Source organism: Balaenoptera ricei, chromosome 12 (assembly GCF_028023285.1).
Source record: "Balaenoptera ricei isolate mBalRic1 chromosome 12, mBalRic1.hap2, whole genome shotgun sequence".
Taxonomy (NCBI): domain Eukaryota; kingdom Metazoa; phylum Chordata; class Mammalia; order Artiodactyla; family Balaenopteridae; genus Balaenoptera; species Balaenoptera ricei.
This window is the reverse complement of record NC_082650.1, coordinates 17,456,482-17,484,105: the sequence shown is the minus strand read 5'-3', so window position 1 is coordinate 17,484,105 and position 27,624 is coordinate 17,456,482. Positions and strand designations below refer to the sequence as shown.

The following is a 27,624-nucleotide window of genomic DNA, read 5'->3' as shown; positions in this document are numbered from 1 at the left end:
CTGTGAAACCATAGATTCAGTGGAAAAATAGAGCAACCTAGAATTTACCCTGTATGGCGTCTGAGGCAGCAGTATCATCTGTGTTAAATTGATTTTAGTATTAGTCTAGCCAGAAAGGTAAAAGTGTACTTTCCTGGTTTTCCTTCTCTCCACTGGCCCCTCCCCGGAGGTCCCATTGCCTGCTTCCCCTTCTTTTCCTGACCCATAAAAATTGGATTGCCCTGGAGCTCAGTCTCAGCTTCTGTTCAGTTTCAGTTGGTCTCCTGGCTTCAAATATCCAAGTGACTTCCAAATTCTTAACTCCAGTCCTCAATGAGTCCCCTGAACTTAGACTCACATATCCAACTATCTCTATAATATCTCTGCAGGGATGTTCAACAAGCACCTCAAACTGAACGTGGCCAAAGTAGACCTCTTACTTCCTCCTTTCTTTCCCTACCAGTCTTCCCCAGTGGAGGGAGTGGATGTCATGCCAGCTTATCATTGAGGTATCTGCTCACCTGTCACCTCTTCAGAGAGGCCTTCTCCGTCCATCCTTTCTAGAATTCTCCCTACTTCTTGATCTGCACCCCCCATCCTAGCTCCAAGGGAACAGGGATCTTACCCATCTTTTATTTACTGCTATGATCTCAGTGCCGCAGGGATGCCAGACTCAGAATGAGAGCTTGATAAATATTTATTGAATGAAAGAAACAATGAATAAATGAATGAGTGAAAATGAAGGAAGGAAGCAATTTAACAAAGAATTTGCTAAAGACTGGAGTGTAGGATGAAAAGAATTGGCTCAGTTCTGGGGATGCTGTCCCTTAAATTGATTTTTTGAGCTAATTCATGTATTCCTTATAATTTTCTGAAATGAATTTGGCCTTCAGGGAGGACTAGAGTAGTTTTAGGGGTCTTGAGGAAAGTTTACACTTATGCAGTTTTGGGGTCTAATAGTAGTAGTTATTGAAGAAAATGTACTAAGATAGAGTTCAGAGACTTTAAATGCAAAACTATTAAATGCTTTAATAGATTCTCAAAGTGCAACCAAATATTAATTATTGCTTCCCAGTCGTTGAAATCTGCATGGAAATCCCCATCCTTTTTACCCTGTTGACAGTGAAAGTGATGGCTAGAAATAGGCTGCCATTTTCGTCTGCAGTATCTGGCTGGAAGGATGTATTACGAGGAGGCCTCTTTGTTTTGTTTTGTTTTTATAAATTTATTTATTTTACTTATTTATTTTTGGCTTCATTGGGTCTTCAGTGCTGCGCGCGGGCTTTCTCTAGTTGCGGCGAACGGGGGCTACTCTTCGTTATGGTGCGTGGCCTCTAGGCATGCAGGCTTCAGTAGTTGTGGCACACGGGCTTAGTGGCTCTGCGGCATGTGGGATCTTCCTGGACCAGGGCTTGAACCCATGTCCCCTGCATTGGCAGGCGGATTCTCAACCACTACGCCAGCAGGGAAGCCTGAGGAGGCCTCTTTGGAACTGACTTCTGAGCATTAATTTCTTCCACCAGGAGATCAGTAAACGACCCCTTCCACATGCTGCCATCCGAATTTGGAATTTGGTGACATCATTGATTTTTGTTCCTGCTGGATGAATTTTATAATCAGTCTCAAGGAGAAAGGAGATAGCATTTTGCATTGCTGCTCTGCCAGCTTCTGTTTGCAGGGAAAATTCACTGCATCCAAATTAAACTTGGTATGGCATCATTTTACCCCCTTTGTAAATTGATGAGCTGGTGGGGGGGCTCGTGCTTATGAAACATTGGCTTGCTATCTTTGACCAGTATCTAGATTGTGAACTGGTGAAATTTTAAATACAAAATCCCCACTGGCTACCATAAGCAAGTTGAATAAAGAAGCTACAGTGCCATCTGCTGGCATTCTGGGGGAAATGCAAATGATGACTAGAAGAAGCACCTCTTATGTAACAAATAGATCAAAAATGCAAACCCAAGGGTAAATATTCAAAACACATGATAATTTGAAGAAGGTAGATAAAAATAATGAAAAAGTTCTAAGCCAGCTTTTTATAGAGGAAAATACAATTATATTTTGTGATAACTATGTAATAGTGAGAGCATAACTTTTCTGTAGTATGAATTTTGGAGTGTTTTTACGGTATTAGATATTCCCATTGGGCAGAACGAGTGAAAAATGGGTTGAAAACTTAGAAATGAGCCTTTGGACTTTTGAAGAATCATACTGAGACAGGCAATTTTATATACACTTCATGCAGATAGGGAGAGTCCTGTGTATTTTGGAAAGACAACCAGGGTAGCGATCCCTCAGTACAGCTCCTTGCTGTTCTGTAACCAGAAACGTGCGCCACTTCTGTAATTTCTGGAGACCATGGTTTTCTGTAAAATTGGGATTGGATTAAATGATGGGCAGAATTCCTTACAACTCGATGAAGTGTGTTACTCTAAATCAACAAAGGACTGAAGAAAAGTACTACTTCTTTAGACCATTTTCCCATGAAAATATTTCTTTTAGAAAAAGTGAAAGACATATACATATTTTTAGTTTATTACATAGGTAAGTAGTTTATCAAGAGCTAGGGATAGTTGATATAGTTGGTTGTAAGCAATTAGGTCCTCAGTGTGAGTATAAAAATAAATGTGCCACCTCCTTTGCCATCAGAGGTCATCTACAGAAAGCTTGGTGATGGTGCTGGTAGATCATGGCCAGTTGAAGTAGGGTTGGGCTGAGGCGTATTACCATGACTTTGAGCTACAAATGCAACAGAGTAAAATTTAAAAAACAAAATGGAAGTATTCAAACCTTAGCATAAATATTATTTTCGAAGGATTTCCTGCCTTAATCCCCAGTCAGCTAGCCAACTCTCTACTCAGCTGTCTGCTGGTATTTGCCTTGCTCCTACTTCTGTGGCCTTGAGCACCTTCCTGGCTTGTGTTTTTGTTCCTTGTCTTCATCCTCCTCCCCCTTCCTCGCCCCCTCCCTTCCCCCACCCCATGTTCCCTCCCTTCCCCCACCCCATGTCCCCTCCCCCCTCCCCTCCCCCACCCCATGTCCCCTCCCCCCTCCCTTCCCCCTCCTCCTTCTGCTGTTGCTTCTCCTTCTTTGCCTGCACTTTGTTCATGTTTGTCACCCTCCCTCCATTGTACGTCCCACTTCTTCATGATTGTCCATGTACCTTACTCACAATAGCATCAACACGTTTTTGCTGAACGAAGGAAACTGAAATAGCTATTTCATAGAAACCTTTCAAGTAAGTATATGTTTAGGGATTTTCTTTTGTGTGTGTGGATTGGAGGGAGGAGAGTATATCCTAGAAGCTAAATGTGGCGAAATGTGATGACGAGGTAGATTTTCCATACGTTTTCTGCGCGGGCAGCGTGGTAGAAAGGGCAAGAAGCTAGGCCTCAAGTCTAGCTCTTCAGCAGCTAAGTCCTTTCCCCTGTTTTCTGTTCTTTGCTCTTACTCTATCCCCTCATGGACAGTAGAGGTCTGTCAGGCTTGGGTGCTAGTCAGAAACAATTCTCTTCTCGCAGATGTGGGGTCTGAAGGCGCTTACAGGGCTCAAGTCTTCAAACGGCAGCCAGCAGTCAGCCAGCGTCGATGCAGCTGTTCCAAAGAGAGATGGCTTATCATAGGTGACTCTGCAGGAGAGGAAGCCCCCTGCCCCTCTCTGGTCACCTTAAGTTCTAGAGGTCCTTCTTTTTACCTGCCAGGTAGGCAGAAAATCACTGCTAAGTGATGGGGACGTTCTGCTCCTCTTCCTGATTGGTTCAGTGGAACTCTGGCCTCCCATGCTTTCTCACACTAAAGAGTGTTTCGCCAGATGCCACCTCCACCCTCCATCCGGGTGGATGTACGAGCAGTGAAGGTTCAGGTGTAAACCCCCTGAGCATCCCTGCTTCTGTTCCGATGCAGGTTCCTTCTTCCTGGTTTTCCTGGTCAGCAAGCTCAGGGACACTGAACTTGCCCTCTCGGCTCTGGACCCACCTAGCGGAAGATTATGCTTCACCTCTACTCTTCCCCTTTTGAGAGAACCAATTTTAACTTTCTTTGGTTTCCCCGCCTTCTTCCTTTAAGTTGCTATCTGTCTATGTATATTCTGGAGAAAGGCTTTATCGCCTGGGTTTGAGGCCGGGTTCACTTTTCAGGTTATTTGAGTTCATCTGTATCCACAGTCACACACTGGCAGCTAGGGTCGGGGAGGGTGTGGCCCAAATCTGATGCCCAGACATGCGTTAATGAACTTGGACACATTTTTAGAAATATTGAATTATTTGCCGTCCTTAAAAATGTGGAGCTCTTGTAAAAGAAATGTAGACTTCTGGCTTCTCTTTGAAATTGGAAGATCTAGAGAAACACGTAGTGCACTTGCCAGATGGCAGCAAGGGACCAGAGGAGCTACATCCTAGCTGCCCCCCTACTTGGGGCATCCAATCTCCTGTTGCTTGATGTCCACAAACCCCTGCACCCCCCCTTATTTGTCCTCCAGGTGACCAGTTTACTCATCTGCTGGGTCTATATTCTTATTATTATTTACCTTCTCTTTCCCACTTACATGAGAGACTTCTCAATGGCAGTAACTTAACATGTAAATAATGATTCACAGAAATGGAAGGCACTTCAGCAATCAGCCAGTGAAGTCCTTTCCCTTCATTTAATATAGGTCTTACCCTGGAGTGAGCCTTTAATTAGTGTTGACAAATGGCACCTAAGCCGGTTTCTAGAAAGGCAGCAGATGGCTGGGGAAGGCCATTGGTAAATATTCTGTAGAAATTTCCCTGGCTCTCCTAAGTTGATTGATGCTGGGTACCACTAGTTAGGAGGGTTTTCAGTCCTCACATGAAGGTAAAGCTCCCTGGTAATCACACTTGTTTTTCTTTTGTAGGAATCCTCTTCATAAGTCACACTCGGAAGACAGCTCTGTAGGTCAGTACCACTTTTCTTGGTTTAACCATTTTTAATTAATTATTTTCTTTTAATACTTTGCGGAACACATAAGTATGTGAACATACAAAAACCACAAAGAATCCTTCCACCCAGAAATAAACATTGTTAAGATTTTGATGTATAGCTTTCCTCTCTTTTTCTGAATTTGTGTGGGTTTCAAAAAAGCATTATATGGATCGTATTCTACAATTGAATATATCCTGAGTGTGTTCCTACATGATTGAGTATTTTTTACAGTAAAATTCTTAAGTCTGCATAATATTCTGTCATATTGGATGTGCCATAATTGAATCAACCAATCTCTTCTTTGCTGGGCATGTAAGTTGATTGCAGTTTTTTCTCTATCACAGAGAAATGATGCTACCACTAAAAATCCTTGAGCCTATCCCTGATCACGTCCTTAGGATAAATCCTTCTATTTGGAACTTTTGAATGAAAGATCATGCACAATTAAGGTGTTATAAAATCCACTCTTGATTTTGTAACATTTCTTCTGTTTGGGTCTAAGAAAGCCTGGCAAAGTAATCATGATTAGGTGCATAAGTGCTCAAATCAAGCTTTGGTTTGGATTTGAATCATGACTACCAACTTTACTAGTTATGACCTTGGGCAAGTCATTTGCCTCTCTAAGCCTCGGTTTTCTCATCCACCAAATGGAAACAAGAATACATCATACGTTCATTGTGAGTGAGTATTAAATGAGATATGCCATTAGATACAAAGTGCCTGGATATGGTAAGTGCGGGATAAATGTTAGCTCTTGCCATTTTTTTCTTAAGCTGCACGTCCATTTCAGAAACATTAAAATGGGAGAAGGGGAGAGTATAGCTTACAAGAAATACATTCTATTCCCAGATAGCTTGTGAGAAAGATTGAAGTAGTGATAATCCTACTTCACTTTAACCTTTCATAGCTGATATTTGCTGTCGTGTTTAGTCCAGAGGCGGCAGGCACCTTCCAGATTCTGGGTACAGAGGCAACCTCAGGCTGGCGGACTCCAGTTTCCTTCCCAGAGTCCTGTGGATTGTCAGAACATAACGAGGGCATCCCGCTTTGACAAATAATGCCCTTAGCCTGGGAGCCCCTTGCGCGGGGTTTCCACGGGTCTGTTCTGTGCCACACTGCCTGGCACCGCCAGTCTAGACTGTGGAGACCAACAGTTCATCACTCCGCTGGGCCCTGTTTCCAGCGGCCATGGAGCAACCAGACACGGAAAGGTGACGAAGCCGCAGCTTTGGGTGTGCCCCGTCCACGAGAGCAGATAGGGCTGCTGCTGCTTCGTTTTATTTTTAAAGAATAAAGGACCACCCTCTTCTTTCCTTTTCCTTACTTTCCCCCTTTCCTCTTGCTTTTTAAAAGGTATTACATGTTCCTGATGATCACAAGCTGACCAGATATGAAAAATGTCTAGCCATGGCAGTGAATTTGTTTTCACTTCAAAGTCACCCAGAACAGTCTGGGAAGAAATGGGAGACAGGAGGGGGGGGACCGAGTTGGGAGATGTCACAGCAGGATAGCAGCCTGCTTTTCTCATCATGGTGCCCTGAGTGAGCTGTAGGGAGGTCAGCAGGTAGCCCGAGTATCAGAGAGGTGGGAATCGTGCCCCACCTATGCCCTAGCTAGACCCATGCCAATTCCACACCATAGAGAAATAGCTGGTTCCACGGGTCTGTCAACCCCACAGACACGTGGAACCAGCTCTACTGACCAGTGTGCACAGCACATACCAACCATTCTGTTCTCTTCATTAAACCTGGGATAACAGAAATAAATCAAGGGTAGATCAACAACAGGAATAGCAACAAAACAAAGTTAACTTTTTAAAGTACCCTGTTCGTGGTTCAGTTGAAATCATTGTGGCTGAGACCAAAGGGGGAAAACTATACCACAAGACAAGGCAGAATTAGACACACTAGTTAAACAAACATCAAAGTGAAAATCAGAATGCATGTTTTGCCTGCTTTTTTGATGTTTCTTTATTTCTCATCTTAACCCTACTGTACCATTTCTTGCTCTTAGGAAATTTGCATTTCTTTTGAACAACTTTATAGGCATTTCTAAGTCTTTTCACAAACTGAAAGAGAAAAACTGTCTTTTTGTGAAATCAAAGTATTCTTACAAGCTTTGAATTGTAAGGAAGAGGCTACTTTTGTTATTAATGAATTTATTGCTTGTGCCTTTTTGTTTTCTTTTTTTAAAGGAAAAGGAGATTGGAAGAAGAAAAATAAGTATTTCTGGCAGAACTTCCGAAAGAATCAGAGAGGAATAATGAGACAGACTTCAAAAGGTACTGTAACACAGCTGGCAGACAGTAGGTCCTTTTAGCTCTAAAATGTTAAGAAGCCTGGGCTGCTAATCTAAATGGTTGCTGTAAGTTAGAATAAGTCATTGCATGTGCCCATACGCTGTGCAGCCTTTCTGACATTCCTATCATTACTTTAAGACTTCATCCCAGTGGGGTTTTTTTTTTCTTTTTTTAAATCAAAGAAATCAAAATGGAAAGAGTTCGCAGTCCTTTCTTTTATAGATCTGGCAGCAAAGGCCAAATCTTTCCTTTTCTCAGTCACATCAACCTCAGGGAGATCTTTACTGGCCAAGATGGGCCCTAAAATGGTCCAGAAAGTCTTAGCATTTGTGGGTTTTGGACCCTCCCCCCTGCCCTGCCACTTGGGGCCTTTGCAATCTTCTGAACTTCTGATGCTTTTCTGTGGCAGGGACAGTTATGGGGTTGTTACCCCTGGAAACTCTGTCTAATGGGCTGACATCATGGGAATTTGTCCGGGCTGCTTTGTGAAGGCAGTCCTGCCCTCCTCTTAGCTGTGTCTTTTGTTGTTGTTTATATAGTAAGTAAATATGTCATCCCTTTGAGGCCCAGTTATATAATTTATGTTTCTCCAGTATTCAGACAGGGAGGGGAAACGAAGCTACTTCCAGATTCCAGTCTGGCTGGGTAAGGTTATCATTAGATGAACATTTTTAGTTGCTCACCACTGACACGACTTATTTTCTTTAACAAAATCTTGGTGTCCTAGCCTGTGCAGAATGCTTCTCCAGTTATTCCTACACATGGAAATGAGAAAAATGGACACAGTGTATGTCAGTGGCACACCTGGGTTCCTTGGCAGCCATCAGTGGGCTTATTTAAGTTGTCCTGCTGTGAGAGTTATTCTTAAGCATTCCCAGTTTTTCCTTTTGAGACACACCCAGCATCACTTATGATTCAAAGTAAACCTTGGATTCTAACAAAGTCTTATTTAGAAAGAAGGAAAAGGCAAAAGAGAGAGAAAGGGTTGGAGGGAGGAAGCCAACAGTTTACCGGCTCACGTGGATTTCTTTTTAAACCCAGGCAACTCTCTCTACCACTCCCCTCCACCACTGGAGGCGAGGCAGATAGTAAAATGGATCAAAGCTGCAGGCTCTCCCCTCCCCTGGCACACACCATTACTCTTCCCGCACAAGGGGCTGAGTGGCAAAGGGCACTTGAGTGGTGTTTCTGGGCTGATTGATTACAAAATGGAAGTGAGATAAGGAAACACAGGGGAACATAAATTCCAAGGTAGGTCCTGAGTGAAATGGGTTCCCACAAGTCTGCAGCCAGACTCATTCGGTCCATCTGTCTATACCGCGGGCAAATGAAGCTAGAGCCGAGCCTCCTGATGGCACTGATTCTAGTAAGGTGTGTATGGGAACAACAGGGTGGAGGAGAAGGATGAGGGGTGAGAACTCCGGCTGCGCATGACAGCCCACCTTCACCGACACACTCTCCCCACACGCTGATCAAAGGCACATACGCTGACGTGGCTCACGTATATGAGACGTGATGGCAATTTTGCTTTTCAAGAAAACACTTTCAAAGGATCCTAACTGAGGGATTCTCTTTCCCCTCTGCAGTTCTGGCTGCCTTCAGTTTTGAGCTAGAAGTCGAGTTCCCCTCACAGTTTGGAAACATATTTATGAGAGTGATACTTTCGGATATATACATAGATAGTACCTTCCTTCTAATGATCTCCAGACGTTTCACACCTGAGATGATATTTATTTGCGCGTGTCCCCTGAGGAACAGCAGTCAATAGATTAGTAGGGATCTAGGCTTTCACCAGGATGCAGGTTTTGTTCTGCAGCAGACGCTGTGACCTTCAAGTTCTCTGTCGTGAAAGAGGGTTTCCTCTCCCTCCTCTGCAAAAACATCTTGTTCATGTTTGAAATGGAAGGACGGCGAGAACCTTCAGCCGAAGGAGCCTTGGAGTGCTTGTTCGCTCTAGTCGGGTCTTTAAATTAGGTCTCTGCCTCACTTGTCACTCCAGACTCCCTGTCAGCCTTCTTCCAAAACTCCTCCCCTAGACCCTCCATCACAAAAGCTCTGATCATTTTGAAGGATTTGTTTCCATGGTAACATCCATTTGTTCTTGGAGCTTGTTTCCGAGTGAGGTAGGCTCACTGGCTTCCTAAAAAGCAGCGCATTCCTGGTCCTGTGGCTCCATCAGTAACAGTGCTAGACGGTGCGCCTGAATTACATCCTTCTGTAGTCCCAGATGACAAGTCTTCAAGACTGGCATCCTGTTTTATCTTTTTTATTTTCTTCTTCAACTGTTTCTATTGTTTTTCTTCTTCGATCTCTAGGAGAAGATGTGGGTTATGTTGCAAGCGAGATAACAATGAGTGATGAGGAACGGATTCAGCTGATGATGATGGTCAAGGAAAAGATGATCACCATTGAAGAAGCACTTGCTAGGGTAAGAGTGCAGATGTTTGGTTTTCATTTGTGAGCACTGGACCTCCTGACATTGAAAAATGTTGGGGGATTGCTACAGACTGAATGCCTCCACCCCAACCCCCCACCCCCCCAAATTCATATATTAAATCCTAATGCCCAAGTCATGTTATTTGGAGGTGAGGCCTTTGGGAAGTGATTAGGTCTTGAGGGTGGAGCCCTTATGAATGGGGTGAGTGACCATGTAAAAGAGGCCCCAGTGAGCTCCTTTACCCCCCTCCGCTATGTGAGGACACATGCTGTCTGTGAACCAGGAAGTGGGTCCTCACCAGACACTAAATCTGCTGGCACCTTGATCTTGGACTTCCCAGCCTCCAGAACTGTGAGAAATTTCTGTTGTTTATAAGCGACCCGGTCTATAGTGGTTGGTTATAGCAGCTCAAACAGACTAGGACAGGGACATCAAAGGGTATAGGAATATACTGATAAGATTGATAATGATAAATTACTAAATAACCACCAAAGAAAAAGTAAATACAACCATTATAAGCATTAGTTCTATAAGATGCCTTCAACAAACTTTGACTAACCTAAAAGTCAAGCTTTATCTATAAACCTTAAACTTTTGCTTACTTTCATTTCTGAGTAGATATTACAGTTTATTGTGTCATATTTTTTTGCTCTGAGTTAAATTAAGCACTGAAAGAAGCCTAATTAACCTCTAGGACACTGGAGTAGTGTTTGTGATAGCAAGACAGCAATTCTTAAGAGATGTCCTGCTTTGTTGTTGCCCAACTAACTGGCTGATTAATTCTTGGATTCTGACTTTGAATACTTGGTTCGGTGTAGACAAGTCATAAATTAGGCAGGTTTAGAACTTTCAAGTCACTAAGGAATCATTGAACAAGTTATGACTTTACCATTAAGCAGAATCTCTAAGGTCTGAAACCTTGAAACAGTGACAGACATACTTTAGTTTAGTATACCTGACTCTAAACCTCAATAATTAAAAAAAAAAAAAAAAAGTTTAATTTGTTGCTGAGACAATGCTGAAAAAAAAAAAGTGCTTGAAGGGAGTGGGAGGTGGGACCTGTAGTGGGAGACCTGAGGGCCAAAGTCTCCACCAGATGCCCATCTGCCAGCTTCTCTCGCTCTGTTGATTCGGAAGAGCAGAGGTGATCTTGCCTCCAGCGTCTCTGGGGACTGAAGCAGTGTCCGGGCAACGAAGGAGCAGGTAACAGGTGGCAGGGTCTTGTGCATGCTGCTGATCACCTGCGCCTGCCCTTCACCCTCAGTCTGGTCTCCCTGCTCCACCATGCCTTCAGCCACCCCGTCGAGCTGCCAGCTAGGGCAGAAAGTCCACCAGACATCTCTCCAGTGCCATTCCTTGAGCATGTCATAGCACTTGAAAAAAGTCCAACTGAATCTCCAGAAAATGCATATGAGAAACACGGACCTGTGTTAATTTTACCATGGTAGGCAAGATGTTTACTTACGTTCTGGTGAGTGATGCTGCTACGTTGCTGTTTTTAATTGTAAATTTGAAGATCTAAATGCAGAAGATGTCTGCAGGCATCTGACACCATCTGTGTTTGGAAAGGGAGTTGCATAGGATGTATCTAACCCAGTTTTCCTGGGGCAGAAGAAAATGTTAAAAGTGTCCTTAACATAGTCAACTTGAGGTAGCACGTTTCTATAATTGAAAAAGAAACAAAGGAATACTTCCAAAGTTGGGGAGAAAAAAATTTGTTTGATGCTCTTTCTGAGCTGATAATTTTAACAGCTAGCCATTGTTTACATGGAAAGGAAATCAGAAGTCAACTCCATGAAAAGGTGGCACAGCTGTATGCAGGTTGGATGGAGGTTTTAGCCGTGGAGTCTGTCTGTTGCCAGGCTGGCTGTCTTTGCCTAATTTTAGGATGGAGCTCATCAAGACATCAATAATATTTTCTATAAGGCAATCCAGAAACACAGATTAAAGAAAAAATTGATGACATTCTCCAAACTTTATTAGATTCTGCACACAAAGGTGGGTGGGTGTCCTTTGACAGATGATGAAGTAACAGGGAAGCTTGTTGGTCTGCTCTTGGCAGGGCAACATACATCCTTGGCTGCTAGTGTCTGCATGGGCTTCCTTTTAGCCAGAGAGAAAACACTTCAAGAAAAACGAAGGATCTCCCTCCTTTAACTTATGATCAGCTCAAGTATCTAAAATTTATTTGATTGCTGTATAAAAGAAACATTAAGAGTTAGACCTTCTGTAATGACCATGATAAGAATAGTCCTTCAGGGCATCAGGCATGTGTTTCTCCCACTGTCAGTCAGAGTCTAAAAGACCCATAGGTATTTAATGCTTTCATGTTACTAAAGAATTATTTTAATCTGTTTCAGGTGGCTGTCTAATTCTGTTTTATAAGACATTCTATAAGAGGTTAAAACATTTGCATTTTGAAATTTTTATGCGTTTTTACATTCGGTGTAGCTAAGGAGGAACTTGGAAGATAATGTTAATTAGCTATTCCACTGCACTTTTTGTATTTGAATTTTCTAAAGTTATGCCCCTTAAACAGTGTATTTACATAAACTAGCTAGTAAATATTTGCGGTGTTCAGGGCACTGACTTGCACAGCCCTTGGGGCACATGGAACACAATTCAGAGTTTGTTAGACACTAATGTACTTTGATATATATTTCAAAGATTCAAACATTTTTTTTTTTAACCATAAGTTCACATGCTGCCATTTAGACACAATTAACATACTGTGATCATTTTACCATTGTTCAGATAACGTTGCATAGCCTAGTGCTTTTCTTTTACAGTGTGAGAAATTCAGTTCTGAAGACTGTGTGTGCAGGATGTTGATGTGGTCCCTGTAAGAAATACTAGGGTTGGTCTTGATTTACCAAGAAGATGTAATATTTTCTTTTTCTTTGACTTGTTAGGAATACAATAACTTGTGTCCTGATTTGTTACACGTCATATTTTTGTAACATTAATGAATTTAAATGAATTAATTGGAAAGTTTGGGGGAAAAAAAAGACCCATATAGGATGTCTAGACTTTAATCCTGATAGGACAACCCAGCATCAGGAGAGAAGTTTGCCTGTGTGTCATTTGGAGCTGAGTGTATCCCCCAATGCGTCGTTGCATTTGGGAAAATTTTGCCTATGTTCAAATGAATACAATTTGGTCCACTATGCTTTGTTTATATGAATTTGGTCTCACTGCTGAGTATTTTCCCCCTGTGAAGTATACAGCTATGATTCACATTCCTGAAAACCCAGTTGTCAATACAAAGATGAAAATGAAAAAGGCTGCAAAGAACTAATATGTGAAACACCATTGTCAGCTGCAAAAGCATTTGAAGAGAATGAAGTTTACAAGATAACTCTGTGTACACAGTGTGTAATTTTAAAAGACAGCAGCTTAACTTATGATTTTTATATTTTATTAACTGAATAGTTCCATCAAATCTAACGGCATTTCAAACATTTTCTAATGGTTTTATGATGGATACTTACTCTGTATGCTTTAAGGAGTCCGGCACACTGGTTAAAAAAATTGTTTAGGGAGATCTAGAGTATTAGCGTATTCTAGACAACACAATTTACAGGTGCTAATTTTAAGACTGTTCCTAGCTCTTGGTGAGTAAGTTCAGGGTATTCAAATGTTGGACTAGTTCTGCAAGGTATAGAAAGCCCATGAGACACTTGGAAGCTACGGGTTATTAATTTATCTGGGTAATTTATGTGGTGTGTGTGAGATTGGGAGGGTAAGGAATAAACTCACTTTTAAAGCTTTGCGTAAAGGAGGGCACTATTGTTTTGGAATGATGGCACTCAGCCATGATGGAGCTGTGTTGTTGAAAAATATGTCCTTTGACATTTTAACTGGAAGCAGTGTCTAAGGAAATTGAGAGAGATTTATGACCATGATTTAATAATCATGTTCCCTAAAAAATAGTGTAAGTATCAGTATTGATACTAAACAGTTGCTCATGTAATTTGATCTCATTACTAAATATTATGTATTTATCCACCTGATAAATATGTGCTGGGTTCCACAAGGTCATATCTGTGTGAAAGTCCAAAATAAAGTCCTTGTGAGATTTGAAAAACAAAAACAAAAAACTTGATGTTTGTCACTGGCTTGACTGATGTTTTGGCATGGTGAGCTTTTCTTGATGCCAGCTGTCTTACATCAGGTTCCCTAGAAGCAGAGCCTGAGATGTGGATTCTTGTGCACATGATTTATTGAAGAAAAGCTTTCAGAAGAAACCTGTAAGTGAGAGAGGGAAGCAGGAGAGGCAGAGGAAGAAGCTGGACAGAGATGTGATTTCAGGAGAAGTCTAGAGTCAGCCTCAGCCTGATCTCACAGGGAGGGGTGGGGAGCTCTGGAAGGTGAATTGCACTGTGGAGTTTGTCCTGCCAGAGAAAAAGAGGCTGAAAGCTGATAGGGGAGGAGGGAACAGCCTTCTAGGCATCTGTGGGAAGACAACGCCTGTCAACCATGGATAGTTCTCCTGAGAAGGGTATATAGATGTGAGTCCATATCTACGGTAACTGGGAAATCAGAGAACAGTCTTTTACAGAGTCTGGGCATCTGGTATACCAGAGCACAAGATTATGAGCTGAGAACCTATATAAATTATTTCCTTGTAGCAGGTATTGTGCATCAATCATAGGAATGTGGACAGCTAGAGAGGCTCATGGAGAGAGTCCATAGGAGAGCAACAAAGTGATTGAGGGTTTTTTTAAATAGGTCTCTTGGGTTGGAATCGGAAAGGATTTATCTCAGAAAAGAAGCAGAAAAGAACTTATTCACTGTCTTCAAGTATATGAAGGGTTATTAGACAGTACATCTTTAGGATGTACTGCACAGTGTTTTGTTTTCATCTCTACTGAGGAGAGCATAAAAGGAAATGAATGAAATCGCAGCTGGAGGGGATTTAGATTAAATATAATAGAAATGTTCTTTATAATAACTGCTCTTAGAAATGGAAACATTTTAGAATCTCTCTCCATAAAGGTCTTTAAGATAGAATAAGCATTAACCTACTGCAGATGGTCATTCCTCTAAGAATCATGTCATAAACTTCAAGTGTGGGAAAACTATGAGACTAGGGAAAGTAAGATATGAAGGTAGACAGATGGACAGACAGACCGACACCCACACCCACACTTTAAAATGTCATTATTTTAAAATTTCCAGAATTAAACTAAAACTCTATAAATTTGCTTTAAAATACACAAGTTTCTCAAATGAACATCATCAGTTGTCTTTGGGAGCAGAGTGGAACACAAAAATGTGATTATGTAAACAATAACCAGGGTTTTTTCATTGTAAAATGCACTTTAAAAAATTGTTAGAGATCCTGTTTTGTTTTGTTTTTTTTAATTAGGAAGTTAAAAAACAAGGTAAATTTGGAAAGAGCACAAATCTGAATCTTTATCAGAAGAAGCACACGGGGAATTCCCTGGCCGTCCAGTGGTTAGGACTCTGCGCTCTCACTGCTGAGGGCCCGGGTTCAATCCCTGGTCGGGGAACTAAGATCCCACAAGCTGTGCAGCCAATAAATAAATAAATGAATTTTTTTAAAAAAGAAGAAGCACATGTACTCTTAGGTACCAACGTAAATGATGGAAATGGACAGATAACAAAAGAAAAATATTAAGTCTGTTTATGATTGACTAGTGAGGAATTTGTTTTGTTTTCCTAAAGATGAAGATTTTATTTAGTGCTTCCTAGAAAGTAGAGCAGAGACCCTGAGAAAACGAATGATAACCCCCCTTTTCAGAGGCAGCTATTTCGATCATACAGGAAGAATAATGCATTTCAGAAACCAATATATCTAGAAAGGAAGAGCATTCTAATATGTCACTTAAATGTATTATAGAGATTAGAACAATATTAATCCCCCTAATATACTAGAAAGATTAAAATAATATTAAGCACCTGCATAGCAAAAGTTCAAATACCTGGAGTTGATGTGAACTTTGAGCTCTCTCTTATCTGAAACCACAAGGGTGATAATAATACCATCATAAAAAGTCTGTTGCATGGGTACAGTATACTAAGAGCTTTGCTGCATTATCTTACTTTATTCTGGTAATAGTCCTGTGATATAGTTTATTGTCATCCCGTTTTCCAGGTGAAGGAACTGAGGCACAGAGAGGTTAAGGAATTTGCCCAAGGGCTTCCAGTTATTTGGGAGCCCTTACCTGTTAATCAGTACTGTCTGCCTCCCCCTCATCCATTTCCTGTCACAAGTATGCACAGAAAAGAACTTCATAGTAGAAATAATGCTTTGGAAAGTTGCTTTTTCCTAGAGGAGTGGCATTGCCACGTCCACACAGCTCCAGTGGAAAAGGACGGTCCTGGCACCATCTCCTGGGCTGTCAGGTCAGATTGTATCTGCTTTCTGGTGTCTTGATTCATGGAACATGATTTGATCGATGTCTTAACTTCATATCCAAAAACTGTTTTATAACAGAATTTTAATGCTGTGACAACTTAATTGTATTCCGCACAGAGTTAAATTTTTATGTATTTTATGAAAACACACCTGGAACTTCTCACATTGGCCATTCTGAAAGATCTTTCATCTAATTCTGCTAGGTTAAATTTGTTAATTTTCTGTAATATTTCATTTTGTCCTTCTGTGTTTTTCAAAAAGTAGAAACCTAGTTTTTAAGCCCGAACTTTAAATGTCTCTGAACATATTCTAGATATCTAACTGCTATTTTCCTCTCATCCATAGGATCCCCAATAAATCCCATAACATTTGTTAGGTGATAACATTGAACTGGTAACATGAGGCAGTCTAGAACAAAACAAGCAAGCGATTTTTAAAAATCAGTTTCAGGCTTCCACCTCTGTTTTACTAAAATGTCCTTAGTCTACACATTTTGTCTTCCACAAAGAAAGGTAATCCAAAGGTCAAACTACAGACAATTTCTGTTATCGAACTTCTAATTGAACTGATAAAGGTGTTTTGATGTTGGAAGATGTTGGAGAAGGAAAATCAAGGTTCTTTTTGGAACACAAAATACAGAGAGTCCGTTGTCTCTCTTGGCTTGATTTAGATGAAAACTTGCAGGGAAGGACGTGTTTCTCCTTTCATTTGGGTGACCCTTGTCTTTGGCTGGCATTTAGTCACCAACAGTGGTGCGAAGAAGGTGCCCAAAGGATTCATTCTGCTGCTTGGTAGACAGCCTTGGCCATCACTTCCATTTCAATCTTCCATTTTCTCTTGTTGCAGCTCAAGGAGTATGAGGCCCAGCACCGGCAGTCAGCTGCCTTGGACCCTGCTGACTGGCCAGACGGTTCTTACCCACCATTCGATGGCTCATCAAACTGCAATGTAAGTTTGCTGTCTCTTTGAGCATCTTAACCACTCCTACTAAAAAGGGACAGCCTACACAATTTCAGCCTTTAGACTTCTTTGTGCAGTCACCAACTCCCACCTAGATCTGGAAAGAGGTGTCTCTTCTGACGTGTTATTCTTTTCTTTACCTGGTAGCTGGGACAGCGCTATTCATGCTGGTTTTTTTTTTTTTTTTTTTAATTGAGGTAAAGTAGACACAACTTAAATTTTACCATTATAAGCATTTTAAGTGTTCAGTTCAGTGGCATTAAGTACATACACATTGCTGTACAACCATCTTCACAACCCACTTCCTGAACCTTTCCATCATCTGAAACAGATATTCCATAACCATTAAACAAGAACTCTCCATTCTCGCCTCACCTTCCCCAACTCCTTTCCTTCTGTGTCTGGTTTATTTCACTTAGCACCATGTTTTCAAGACTCGTCCCTGGTTTATTTCACTTAGCACCATGTTTTCAAGACTCGTCCACATTACAGCTATACTAGAACTTCATTCCTTTTTATGGATGAACAATATTCCACTGCACATATATACCACATTTTGTTTAATCATTCATCTGTTGATAGACACTTGGGTGTTTCTCCCATTTGGCTATTGTGAATATTGCTGTTATGAACATTGGTATACAAGTATCTGTTTGAATCCTTGCTGTCAAATCCTTTCCGTATATACCTAAGAGTAGAATTTCTGGATTATACGGTAATTCTATATGTAACTTTTTGAGGACCTACTATACTGTCTTCCACAGTGGCTGCACTATTTTCCATCCCTGACAGCTGCGTGAAAGTTCCCATTTCTTCGCTTCCTCACCAACACTTGTGATTTTCCCATTTTTGATACTAGTCATCCTAATGGGTATAAAATGATATCATTGTGGTTTAGATTTGATTTCTCTAGTGTCTAATGATGTTTAGCATCTTTTTATGTGCTTGGCCGTTTTTATACATTCCTCAGAGAAGTGTTTATTCAAGTTATTTGCCCATTGTTGAATTGGGTTTTTTGTTTTGCTGTTGGTTGTTGAGTTGTAGGAGTTCTTTATAGAGTCTGGATATTAATCCTGTATCAGGTACATGACTTGTAAATATTTTCTCCCATTCTATGAGTTGCCTTTTTACTCTCTTGATAGCGTCCTTTGAGGCAGGAAAGTTTTTAATTTTGAAGTCCAATTTACATTCGTTTTTGGTGTCATAACTAAGAAATCATTGCCATATCCATTGTCGTGAAGATTTTCTCCTCTATTTTCTTTTAAGAGTTTATAGTTTTAGCTTTTAAGTTTAGGTCTATGACCCATTTTAAGTTAATGTTTGTATATCATATAACATATGGGTCCAACCTCATTCTTTTGTGAGTAGATACCTTGTTTTCCCAGAACCACTTGTTGAAAAGACTGTCCTTTCCCCCATCGAATGATCTTAGCACCCTTTTTGAAAATTAATTGACCGTATATGTGAGAGTTTATTTCTGGGCTCTCTTATTTTATTCCTTTGGTTTATATGTCTTTCCTCTGCAGGCATCATACTGTTTTGATGAAGATAGCTATATAGTAAGGTTTGAAACTGGGAGGTGTGAGCCCTCCAACTTGGTTCTTCTTTTTCAGGTTGTTTTAGCTATTAAGGTCCCTTGAGATTCCATACGAATTTCAGGATGGGTTTTTCTATTTCTGTGAAAAGTGCCATGAGATTTTGATAGGGATTTTATTGAACCTGTAGATTGATTTGGGTAGTATTGTCATCTTAACATGAAGTCTTCCAATCCGTGAACACAGCTATTCTTCCATTTATGTCTTCTTGAATTTCTTTCAGCATTGTTTTGTAGTTTTCAGTGTACAGGTCTTGTCTCCTTGGTTAAGTTTATTTTTAAGTATTTTATTCTTTTTGATGCTATTATAAATGAAATTGTTTACTTAATTTCCTTTTTGAATTTTTTATTGCCAGTATATAAAGATGGAACTGATTTTCCTGTGTTGATTTTATATCCTGCAACTTTGCTGAATTTCTTTATTATCTCTAACAGATGTGTGTGTGTGTGTGTGTGTGTGTATGTGTGTGTGTAAAATCTTTAGCGTTTTCTACATATAAGACCATGTCACCTGTGAACAGAGGCAATTTTTCTTCTTCTTTTCCAGTTTTGATGCCTTTTATTATTCATGCTATTTTAATGTGACCAAAACATGGCTTCTCAGGAGTTCCACCAAGATCATAGGAATTAGAATTCCAGAGTTTCAGATAGACATTTCATGGTGCTATCATCAAACTGCGTGGAGTGAGAATGGAGGGAGTTAACCTTTTTCATCTATTACGCAATTTTTTTTATTTTTTATTTTTTTGGTTTTCAAGATTTTGTTTATTTGAGTAGTTTGCAGCTACTATGCAGTTGTTTTGTTTGTTAGGTCCTCTCTTCCTTAAAGTCTGGAAGCAACTCTACCTCCATTTCTTTAGACTCTTGTTTCCTCTTGTCAGTGCTCCATACAGCCAGTCATCTTTCCAAAACATACATCTCTTCTTACATTCATGTGTTTCAGAAAAGCCTGATGGTTTTCCAGTTTTACAAGATAAATTCCAAACTTCTTGGCACACTCAAGACCCTCTGTGATCTGGCCTCGATCAATTTCTCTACTCCCATCTGTCACCCGTTGCTCCAGTAGGTCTCCACTCCATCCACATTGGACCCTGAATGCCTTACTGATCATACCTTGTATTTTCACACTCTCTGCTTTAATTTGTGCATTTCCTCTACGTAAAATGTCTTCCTGCAAATTTTTCCAGGTAAAAATCTATGCATCTTTCAAGGTGAAGTCCAACTGCCACCTCCTCTGAAACTTTAGCATCCTCAAGTGTATTTTTATAGCTTCCTGTTGTGTGCTTTGTTAAACTATCTTGCTACGTGAAACCTAACAGTTATCCTGGAGTATCAGAATTAATTGTATATATTTCAACCTCCGTGGAAATTGTGAGCTCCTTGAGCAAGAAAGGCAGCTGTATTATCTTTGTGTCTCCAGTGAGTGCCTAACTCAGTGTTCAGCTCATATAGCCTGCTTGAGAAATATTCAGTGAACAAACTTGTATTTGAATGGTCATCCTTCCTGGCTGCTTTAAGAGCATGTTTTATGTCTTGAGACTATAGACTCAGTCTTTACACTTCTTTGCATCTGAGTAACAAATGATGGCATATCATTAGTAAATATAACCCTCCCACTACCTTCTTGTCCCTGATTTCCTGAATCAAACACCAGATTCCATTGTAGCTAAAACAAACAAATAAACAAAAAACCCAAAGGATTATTAATTTGAAAGCTCTGCCTGGTTTGCTTTTGTGTGGAGGGGACTGAGATGTTACCATTTATAATAATAAATGTGTCATATGCTAGCCAGCAGCATGTCCTGGGACCATGAGGTAATCAAAGGAACCATGTCCATGGTTTTCACTGTGCCTTTTGGGGTCTCTTATCCCCTAGTTCTAACATAATATAAATGTAAATCATGAATCCAAAGAATCATGAAGAATAAATATCGTAACTCAGGACTGATGTGATTCAAACCCAACTCGGGGGAGAACACATCGCCTCAGTTGTCCATAGTGGGTCTTTTAGTGTCCGTCTCACTGGATACTGTCCTGATTAATAGCATCTGAGTCAAGGGAGAGGTTACAAGACTTTATCCATTCAGAGAAACAGGCCTGTAGTAAAACCTCACATACTTAGATGGTAAGGAGAGAGGCTTATCTCATTTAGGAAAAAGTTACTATAAATAGAGTACTGTAGGCATTTTGAACAAGCTGCTAAGAAAGTATTATATAAAGTATTGGTTTGTTGAACCCCTTTCAGAGGGTAAATCACAACCATCACCTTGATATCAGCTGACAGAATGAAATGGGTACTTCTTAAAAGTTGGGCGGGCCTTCGTTCTCTTGAGCATTTCTTTGTTCATTTAGGAGGCATCTGTGGAGCTTCCGCAGAGCGCTTGCTATGTGCTAGGCTTCATGCCAGATGTCCAGGTTACAAAGGTGAAGGCGAGAGAGAGGCCCTGCCCCAGTGGAGTTTACCCTGCAGTGCAGAGGTTAAAATTAGCCTCACACGTGCTCACACAGACTCACGTACATGGTTACATTATTAACTCCTTACAAACTGTTTCTTCTTAGACGGCTCAAAAATAAACTCAGCCTTTCCTAGTTGGAGGGAGGGCCAGGGGTACGATATGCTCCTTCCACTTCCAGCGCAATTTCCCAGAAGCTCTAGAATGACTTGTCTTTTTTGCTGAAAGATGTAGGTGAAGACAGTCTAGTCAGCAGTGGAGAGAGTTTTCTGAAGAAAGGCTGTTTACTCTGTGTATTTTGCTAGCTGCCTTTGTGCCAACACCCCACACCCACGTTCAGTCACGCTGTTCATTACTGCGTGGTGATGAACCGTTGGCACCGAAGTTTGCTTGTACTTGATTGTGATCCCGATGTACGTGACACTTGCCCCTCTTACCGTGACTTTAGTCTGTCCCATGTTTTCCTGGAGACTCAGCAAGAAACTCCATCCAAAATACTCCTTCTTACTGATGCTCCATTTGCCTACTAGCAGGGTAATTAATTTCAGATAATTCCCACTGTGTCCTACTCCAGCTGCCTTGGGTTCGGTGCTTTGATTATCTTTTGTGCGAGAGCCAGGGCTTTTCAGCTTTCTATCGATTCTTTTCTATACTGAGATGCAAATAGCCCACTGGCCATAGTGGGGAATGCCCAGGCCATGAAAGTTGCAGAGATCATAAGGCCTTTGTCACCAGACCTCAATGCCTATATTGATGCCTGTCGTGCTTTAGGGTTTCATTTGCATTGATTCATAGGCTTCCCCCACCCCCAGAACTGGCATTCGATAATTGCATGTTGCTTCACAATAAATCCATATTCACATTCTCAGTTTCCAAGAGTATTAAGTACTAAAGATAGTTACCAGGGGAAGTGAAAAATAGCTTTCTCTTTGCCAGAGGGGAATCAGTTCTCTGCTGTTTTTCATTAATAACAAACTTCTGTTGTGAGTGTTAGAGTTTTTAAAAAGAATTTCTGGTTGAGTACTTAACTGGATTCCTTGTTAAACATCTGAACGTTTATTTTAATATTTTTCATTTTATTTTAGTAACTTTTGTTTTCCTTCGCCTCCTGCAGGGGAAAGGTTGTAAGAGTTCTCATTTTAAGCTTTCAGCTTTGTGCGTTGAGGTTCAGTTTACCTTCTGATTAAGAAAATGTTTAAAGAAATTGTGCTGTCTGTCTTACTGGGGTTTAAAGTTTTTTTACTCAAGGCGTACATTTTAGTAAATCATAGTTTTTGTTTTTACAAAACTGGTAGGTAAGAGTTGGTGATCTGTACCTGAAATACTTGCAGTGAACTCTCTTTCCGAAAAATGTCAAATTGTAAATTATTTGATTATGATGCTATTCAAATTATTTTTTTAAATATATAATATATAAAGAAATATTAAAGCAACAACAAGGACAGTAAAGCACCAGAGCTCTTAAGAGTCCACTGCAGACATCTATTTTGGTCGCGTTTAATTGTTTCACTTCATACAAACTGTGTTCCAGAAAAAGTTGGAATTATGTTTCTGTATCTGGAGCTCCTTACCAGGGTGAAGCAACTATGGTGAAATGTTTTGTGACGTGAATTATTTTGTAAAGCAAGTCATCGTTTCATAATTGATCACTTTTACATTTGGGGAAATATTAGAGTTGGGAAATATTTGTGCAAAGAGTGCTATGTTATCACTGTGGTGTTATAATAATACCTTACACCCATATGTGCATCTCTGCATAACCTTTCATTCCAATTCTGAATATAGCTTTGCCACTAACCTGGGGAGCCATGTGGTTGAACTGTGTCCAGATTTGGGGTAACAAAGACACAACATCAGGTGGTCATTTCTTCCACTTTTTACAAAATACTATTTTAAGTGTTTCCCTGATTGAGGACTTTCAAGGTCGCAACTAAAATATCCCCATATTGTTGGCATGATGCAAGACTGTTAAATCTTTTGGGGGCTTTCTAAAATTATAAACCATAAACTTGGCCCTCACCAGCAGGTGGTTTTTACTGAGGCTTTTCAGAGTCATTTCACCTGCCTCAATTACAGCCATTGTCTTCCAGCCAGAAGATTCAGGTCTGTTGTTTTGGAAGAAGAGGTTGCTATAGCCTTAGTCTAATCTAGAACTTTCTAAAAGGTAGTGTGCTGAAGGCCAGGAGAGCATTCCACAAAGTTACTTTTTTAGTGGTTCTCGGGGTGAACGGCCTAATTTCTATTACGGCCAAAGAAAAGATGGACAATTTAATCATTTAATACAGAATGTGGTCAGAGAACAGAGCTCATGCTCATGGGGTGTTCCTTTCGGGGGCAGAACGATGCTTCTGCTTGTCCGAGAGACGTCTGTAAATGCAAGGTGCTCTTTTTAGAGTCCAGGACTCTGGGTTGAACCAGATTTTTTAAAACTTGGCTATTCTTAAATATAATTAATAAAGTGAAAATAATTCTTATTTTGAATAGGTTTCTTTTACTAGGGTGGACTTCTAGACAATGCCTATAAGTTAAGATGTATCAGAAGTTTTATTTTTATATTGCAAAGGTGTTAAAGGAAAATAGAAACCAATATTACTAGCTTTGTTGTTTGGGGAAATCTGATTCCCAAACAACATTGTCATTTTTTTAATGACAGTGCATGATGAATTTACAGAATTGTCTTCCACCTATAGATAGTACCAGCGATTTTTTTAAAATAAGATTTTCATATTTTTGCTGACTTTGGGTAAATATTTATTGGCTGCATAAACTATGTGAAGATTCACATAGACCTTAGTATTAAAGTTGACATTATAGGTCCAGTAAAGGTATCTTTATGTAAATGGTTGACCTTCTTTCTACTGTCTTTCTGCTCTTATATTATTGGTTTTATAAGGAAATTTAAGAGAGAATAGATTCCAAGCATAAAAATAACTTACATTACTGAATGTAAGTTACTGTTTGCTTTTAATCGTGTTATGTTTTCTTTGAATCTCTCTTCCTAAAGGATTTTTTTTCATAACAACATATGGGTTTCAGCTGAAAAGGGTTCTCACTGACAAGGTAAGTTTTGATTTGTGGCTAGAAAATGATTCTGCTTGTTATAGCTTTAATTCTTATGCTAGCTAGGCTTAAATACAGCATGGTTGGATGTGTGCTTTGGCTCTTTATTTCTTGAACAGAGGAAGAGCTTTACTCAACTCATTTGACTTCTAATTTGACCAGGAGAAAGAGTAGAAGTATGGCCTAGCGTTAATTTGCCAGAGGGCTTTTTTACCCTGTTTGCTTGGGCTAGCATGTTCATGCCATGCTATGTTACACTGTGTCAAAAAAAGGAACACTTTTCTAAATCTTTCTAAATATAACTATGGCAAAAATAACTCTTATTGATTCAGGTCTTTTAATGCGTACTTGAAGCCTTGAGATGATTATAAAGACTTTCATAGATACCTTCTACAAATTTCTTTTTTATTTGGCTGGGTGGAAAGAGGAAGAAATATTCCTCTTAATTTTAACAAAAGTAATTTTGAAATGAAAATGATAGTAAAATATAGACATATTAAAATTCTCTTTAGAAGAGTAGACGTAATGATTCTTTAGACCTGTAGCTTATGGAGAGACTAGAGACAAAATCAGTCCATTGGAATAACATGTGTCCCAAAGTCTTGTGAGAAAGGTGACTTTTGCTCTCACTGGACATAAGCTGACCAAGAACTGCTGCTTAGATGACTTCTTGTCATTTATTCCACACCATGCTCTCTCCCCAGCCTTGTCCCCGGGAGAAGGGCCAAAGTTTGAGGCGTGTGTTTGCTGTGAGTCCCTTGAGATCATCATCTTTAAACAAAGTTAGACAGGAAGGAGGTTCTGGCCTCGGGAAAGCCAGGCGTTTGCCCGGTGAGGGGGCTGGTTAAAGCGCACAGATGTGAGTCAGACTTTGGGTCCAGATCCCAGCTCTGCCACCTATTAGCTCTGCATCTGAGGGCAAGTTGTTTCATCTCTTTGTGCCTCAAAACTTGGGCCAAGTGTATCTACCTCACACGGATGTTGCAAGGATTAAATGGCACCAAGTAACTACCCAATGAACGCCAGCCTCTATTGCTTATGTGACGATCTTCTACCTCGCCATTAACTGTCATTCTTAAAATACTGGAGTTCCTGTCAAAAGTTTTATTTTTGTACATGCCATTAACATGGCAGCAGCGCTTCTGCTTTTGCATATTACGGCAGACAGACTGGAGTTGTCAGAACAAGCTTAATGTAAATAGTGTGTGTTTAATTGGTTATGTTTTTACCAAACACATAATCAGTGTATTTTCTGTTTCAGAAGGTATAACTGTCTGTGGGCTTAGGAACGGGTCTGGTATGATTTCAGTAACATATGTGGCCTTAGGATTACAGTTTGGGAAAAATAAACACTAATCGTATTGAAATTACCTAGGGCCATATAGTGACAATGAGGTGTGGGCTTCCATGCCCGTTACGTTGGGGGGTGCTCTTACAGCAGGCCCAGAAATAGTTGGAAATTTGGCTCTTTGCACCTGGCAAACCAGCCAGGTATCAGTACACGTCTATCTTCACTGGTTTGTATGGTCACAGGGAGTTGAGAGTGCTGCCTGCACACCCTCCTCAACACATCAAGGGCCACGTGAACAAAAGTAAATAACGACAAAATATCCAGATACAATATAATCTGAGGGTTATGTAACCTATTGTTATCACTTTTAAAATTTAAGTTAGTTTTCGGGCACATTCTGGTCTGTTATTTCTTTTCTTTTCTTTTCTTTTTTTTTTTTTTTTTAAGATTTTACTGTCACCCTCAGCTTCATCTTTCTTTCTTTCATTTTTAAATTTTTTTGGCCACACTGTGTGGCTTGCGAGATCTTCGTTCCCTGACCAGGGAATGAACCTGGGCCCCCGGCAGTGAGAGCGTGGAGTCCTAACCACTGGACTGCCAGGGACTTCCCTGTTGTTTCTTTAATTAGGTCGAACCACGTGAACTGGAAATATTAGCTTTTGACCTTAAAAATAGCAGTCTCATTTGTCCAACCTTATACGTAAATACCAAACAGGATCTACGACATTTACCCTAGCTAGCTGATTATATCTAAATACAGATATTTGTAATATAATATGGGTTAAGGATTGGCATTTAGATTTGCAATGCCAATTTCTTACTTCACTTTTGGGATGAACCTTAGGGAGCTTGGGGTAAGAGAGGATTTCCATTACTTGTTTAATGATAGTGATTCATCACATGTTCATTCCTCATTAAATCATTTGCCCTGGTACCAAATCTTATATAATGGATGGGTTGGAGAGAGACCCAGGTCCTATCATGGTTCATGAGTCGGATCCAGACTGAGGGCCGCTTCCAGCCTAAGCCAACTTACTGAAGTCATGGACTGCCCATCACTTGTTCAGAGTCCGTTTGAACTGTCAGTCACTGTATCAAAACTCTTAGAACTATACCCAGTCATCAAGGACATTCATCTAGAAAGCAATATTTTAACACAACCAAATTCTAATTCAAATTCTAATTATTCCCAGAATAATTTCTGTAGAAATATCCCTTTATTCTCTTCTCTGTCCCTTTTCCTTTCCCTCTTTGTATCACACCGTCTCTCATCCCTTGTTGATTGTACTATTACTAGTATAATTCTAATAACATTGCATAATTAGTTCCTACAAGGACACTTCTTGCCCTGTGCTTTTGAGTCAGAGTGTAGGTGAAAGAATGCCATCTTGAACATTCTTTTACTCATTCATTGTGCAAACATTACTAAGTACCTACTATAGGTCAGTCCCTATACACAGGAGTTTATATTTGAGAAGAAGAGACAGACAAGTGGATAGCCTGGTTGGGGCCTTAATTGGAATATTTCTACCGAGTGTGTGAAATACGCACAGAAAGTCCATTAGGCCCCAGTGAGGAGAGTGTGGAAAGCCCAGTGACAGTGACTGAAACTGAGCAAGAGTTCACCAGGCGGAGGAAGAGAAACCTGTTAGGTAGAGGGAGCAGCAAGGCCAGTGGCTTAGGTGAACAGGTGGGTAAATCTTCAAACTTGGGTCATATGAGAAAATGGATTTAAATAATAAAGTTTTTCTCAGTATCAATATTTTGACTAGTACGGTATTGATTCTTTTCTTTGCTCATTCTTATTTATAAATTGGCTCTGTAATAGGTTGTTTGGTTCCTTATGACTGCAATTTGTTTTGTTTTTTGTTTTTAATTGAAATATAGTTGATTTATAAAGTTATGTTAGTTTCAGGTGTACAGCAAAGTGATTCAGTTACACACACACACACACATACACACATTTTCAGATTCTTTTCCATTATAGCTTATTATAAAGTATTGAATATAGATCCCTGTGCTATACAGTAGGTCCTTGTTTGTTATCTGTTTTATACCTAGTAGTGTGTATCTGTTAATCCCAAACTCCTAATTTATCACCCCCACCCCTTTCCCCTTTGGTAACAATAAGTTTGTTTTCTGTGTCTGTGATTCTGTTTCTGCTTTGTAAATAAGTTCATTTGTATCATTTTTTAAGATTCCACATATAAGTGATATCATAT

General features: G+C 40.1%; 1 protein-coding gene and 1 pseudogene across 6 annotated transcripts in view; both read left to right on the top strand.

Annotated features, from left to right (window-relative positions):
* SASH1 (SAM and SH3 domain containing 1) overlaps window positions 1–27,624 on the top strand; it is a 308,428-nt gene that overhangs the window by 231,011 nt on the left and 49,793 nt on the right. For all 6 annotated transcript variants that reach the window (XM_059941034.1, XM_059941030.1, XM_059941032.1 and 3 more), the window contains 4 exons: window positions 4,856–4,896; window positions 7,118–7,204; window positions 9,538–9,650; window positions 16,891–16,992. In XM_059941034.1, the coding sequence (XP_059797017.1) occupies window positions 4,856–4,896; window positions 7,118–7,204; window positions 9,538–9,650; window positions 16,891–16,992 (343 nt within the window). The remainder of the gene's footprint in view (window positions 1–4,855; window positions 4,897–7,117; window positions 7,205–9,537; window positions 9,651–16,890; window positions 16,993–27,624) is intronic.
* Window positions 9,856–12,957, top strand: LOC132376372 (lanosterol 14-alpha demethylase-like; annotated as a pseudogene).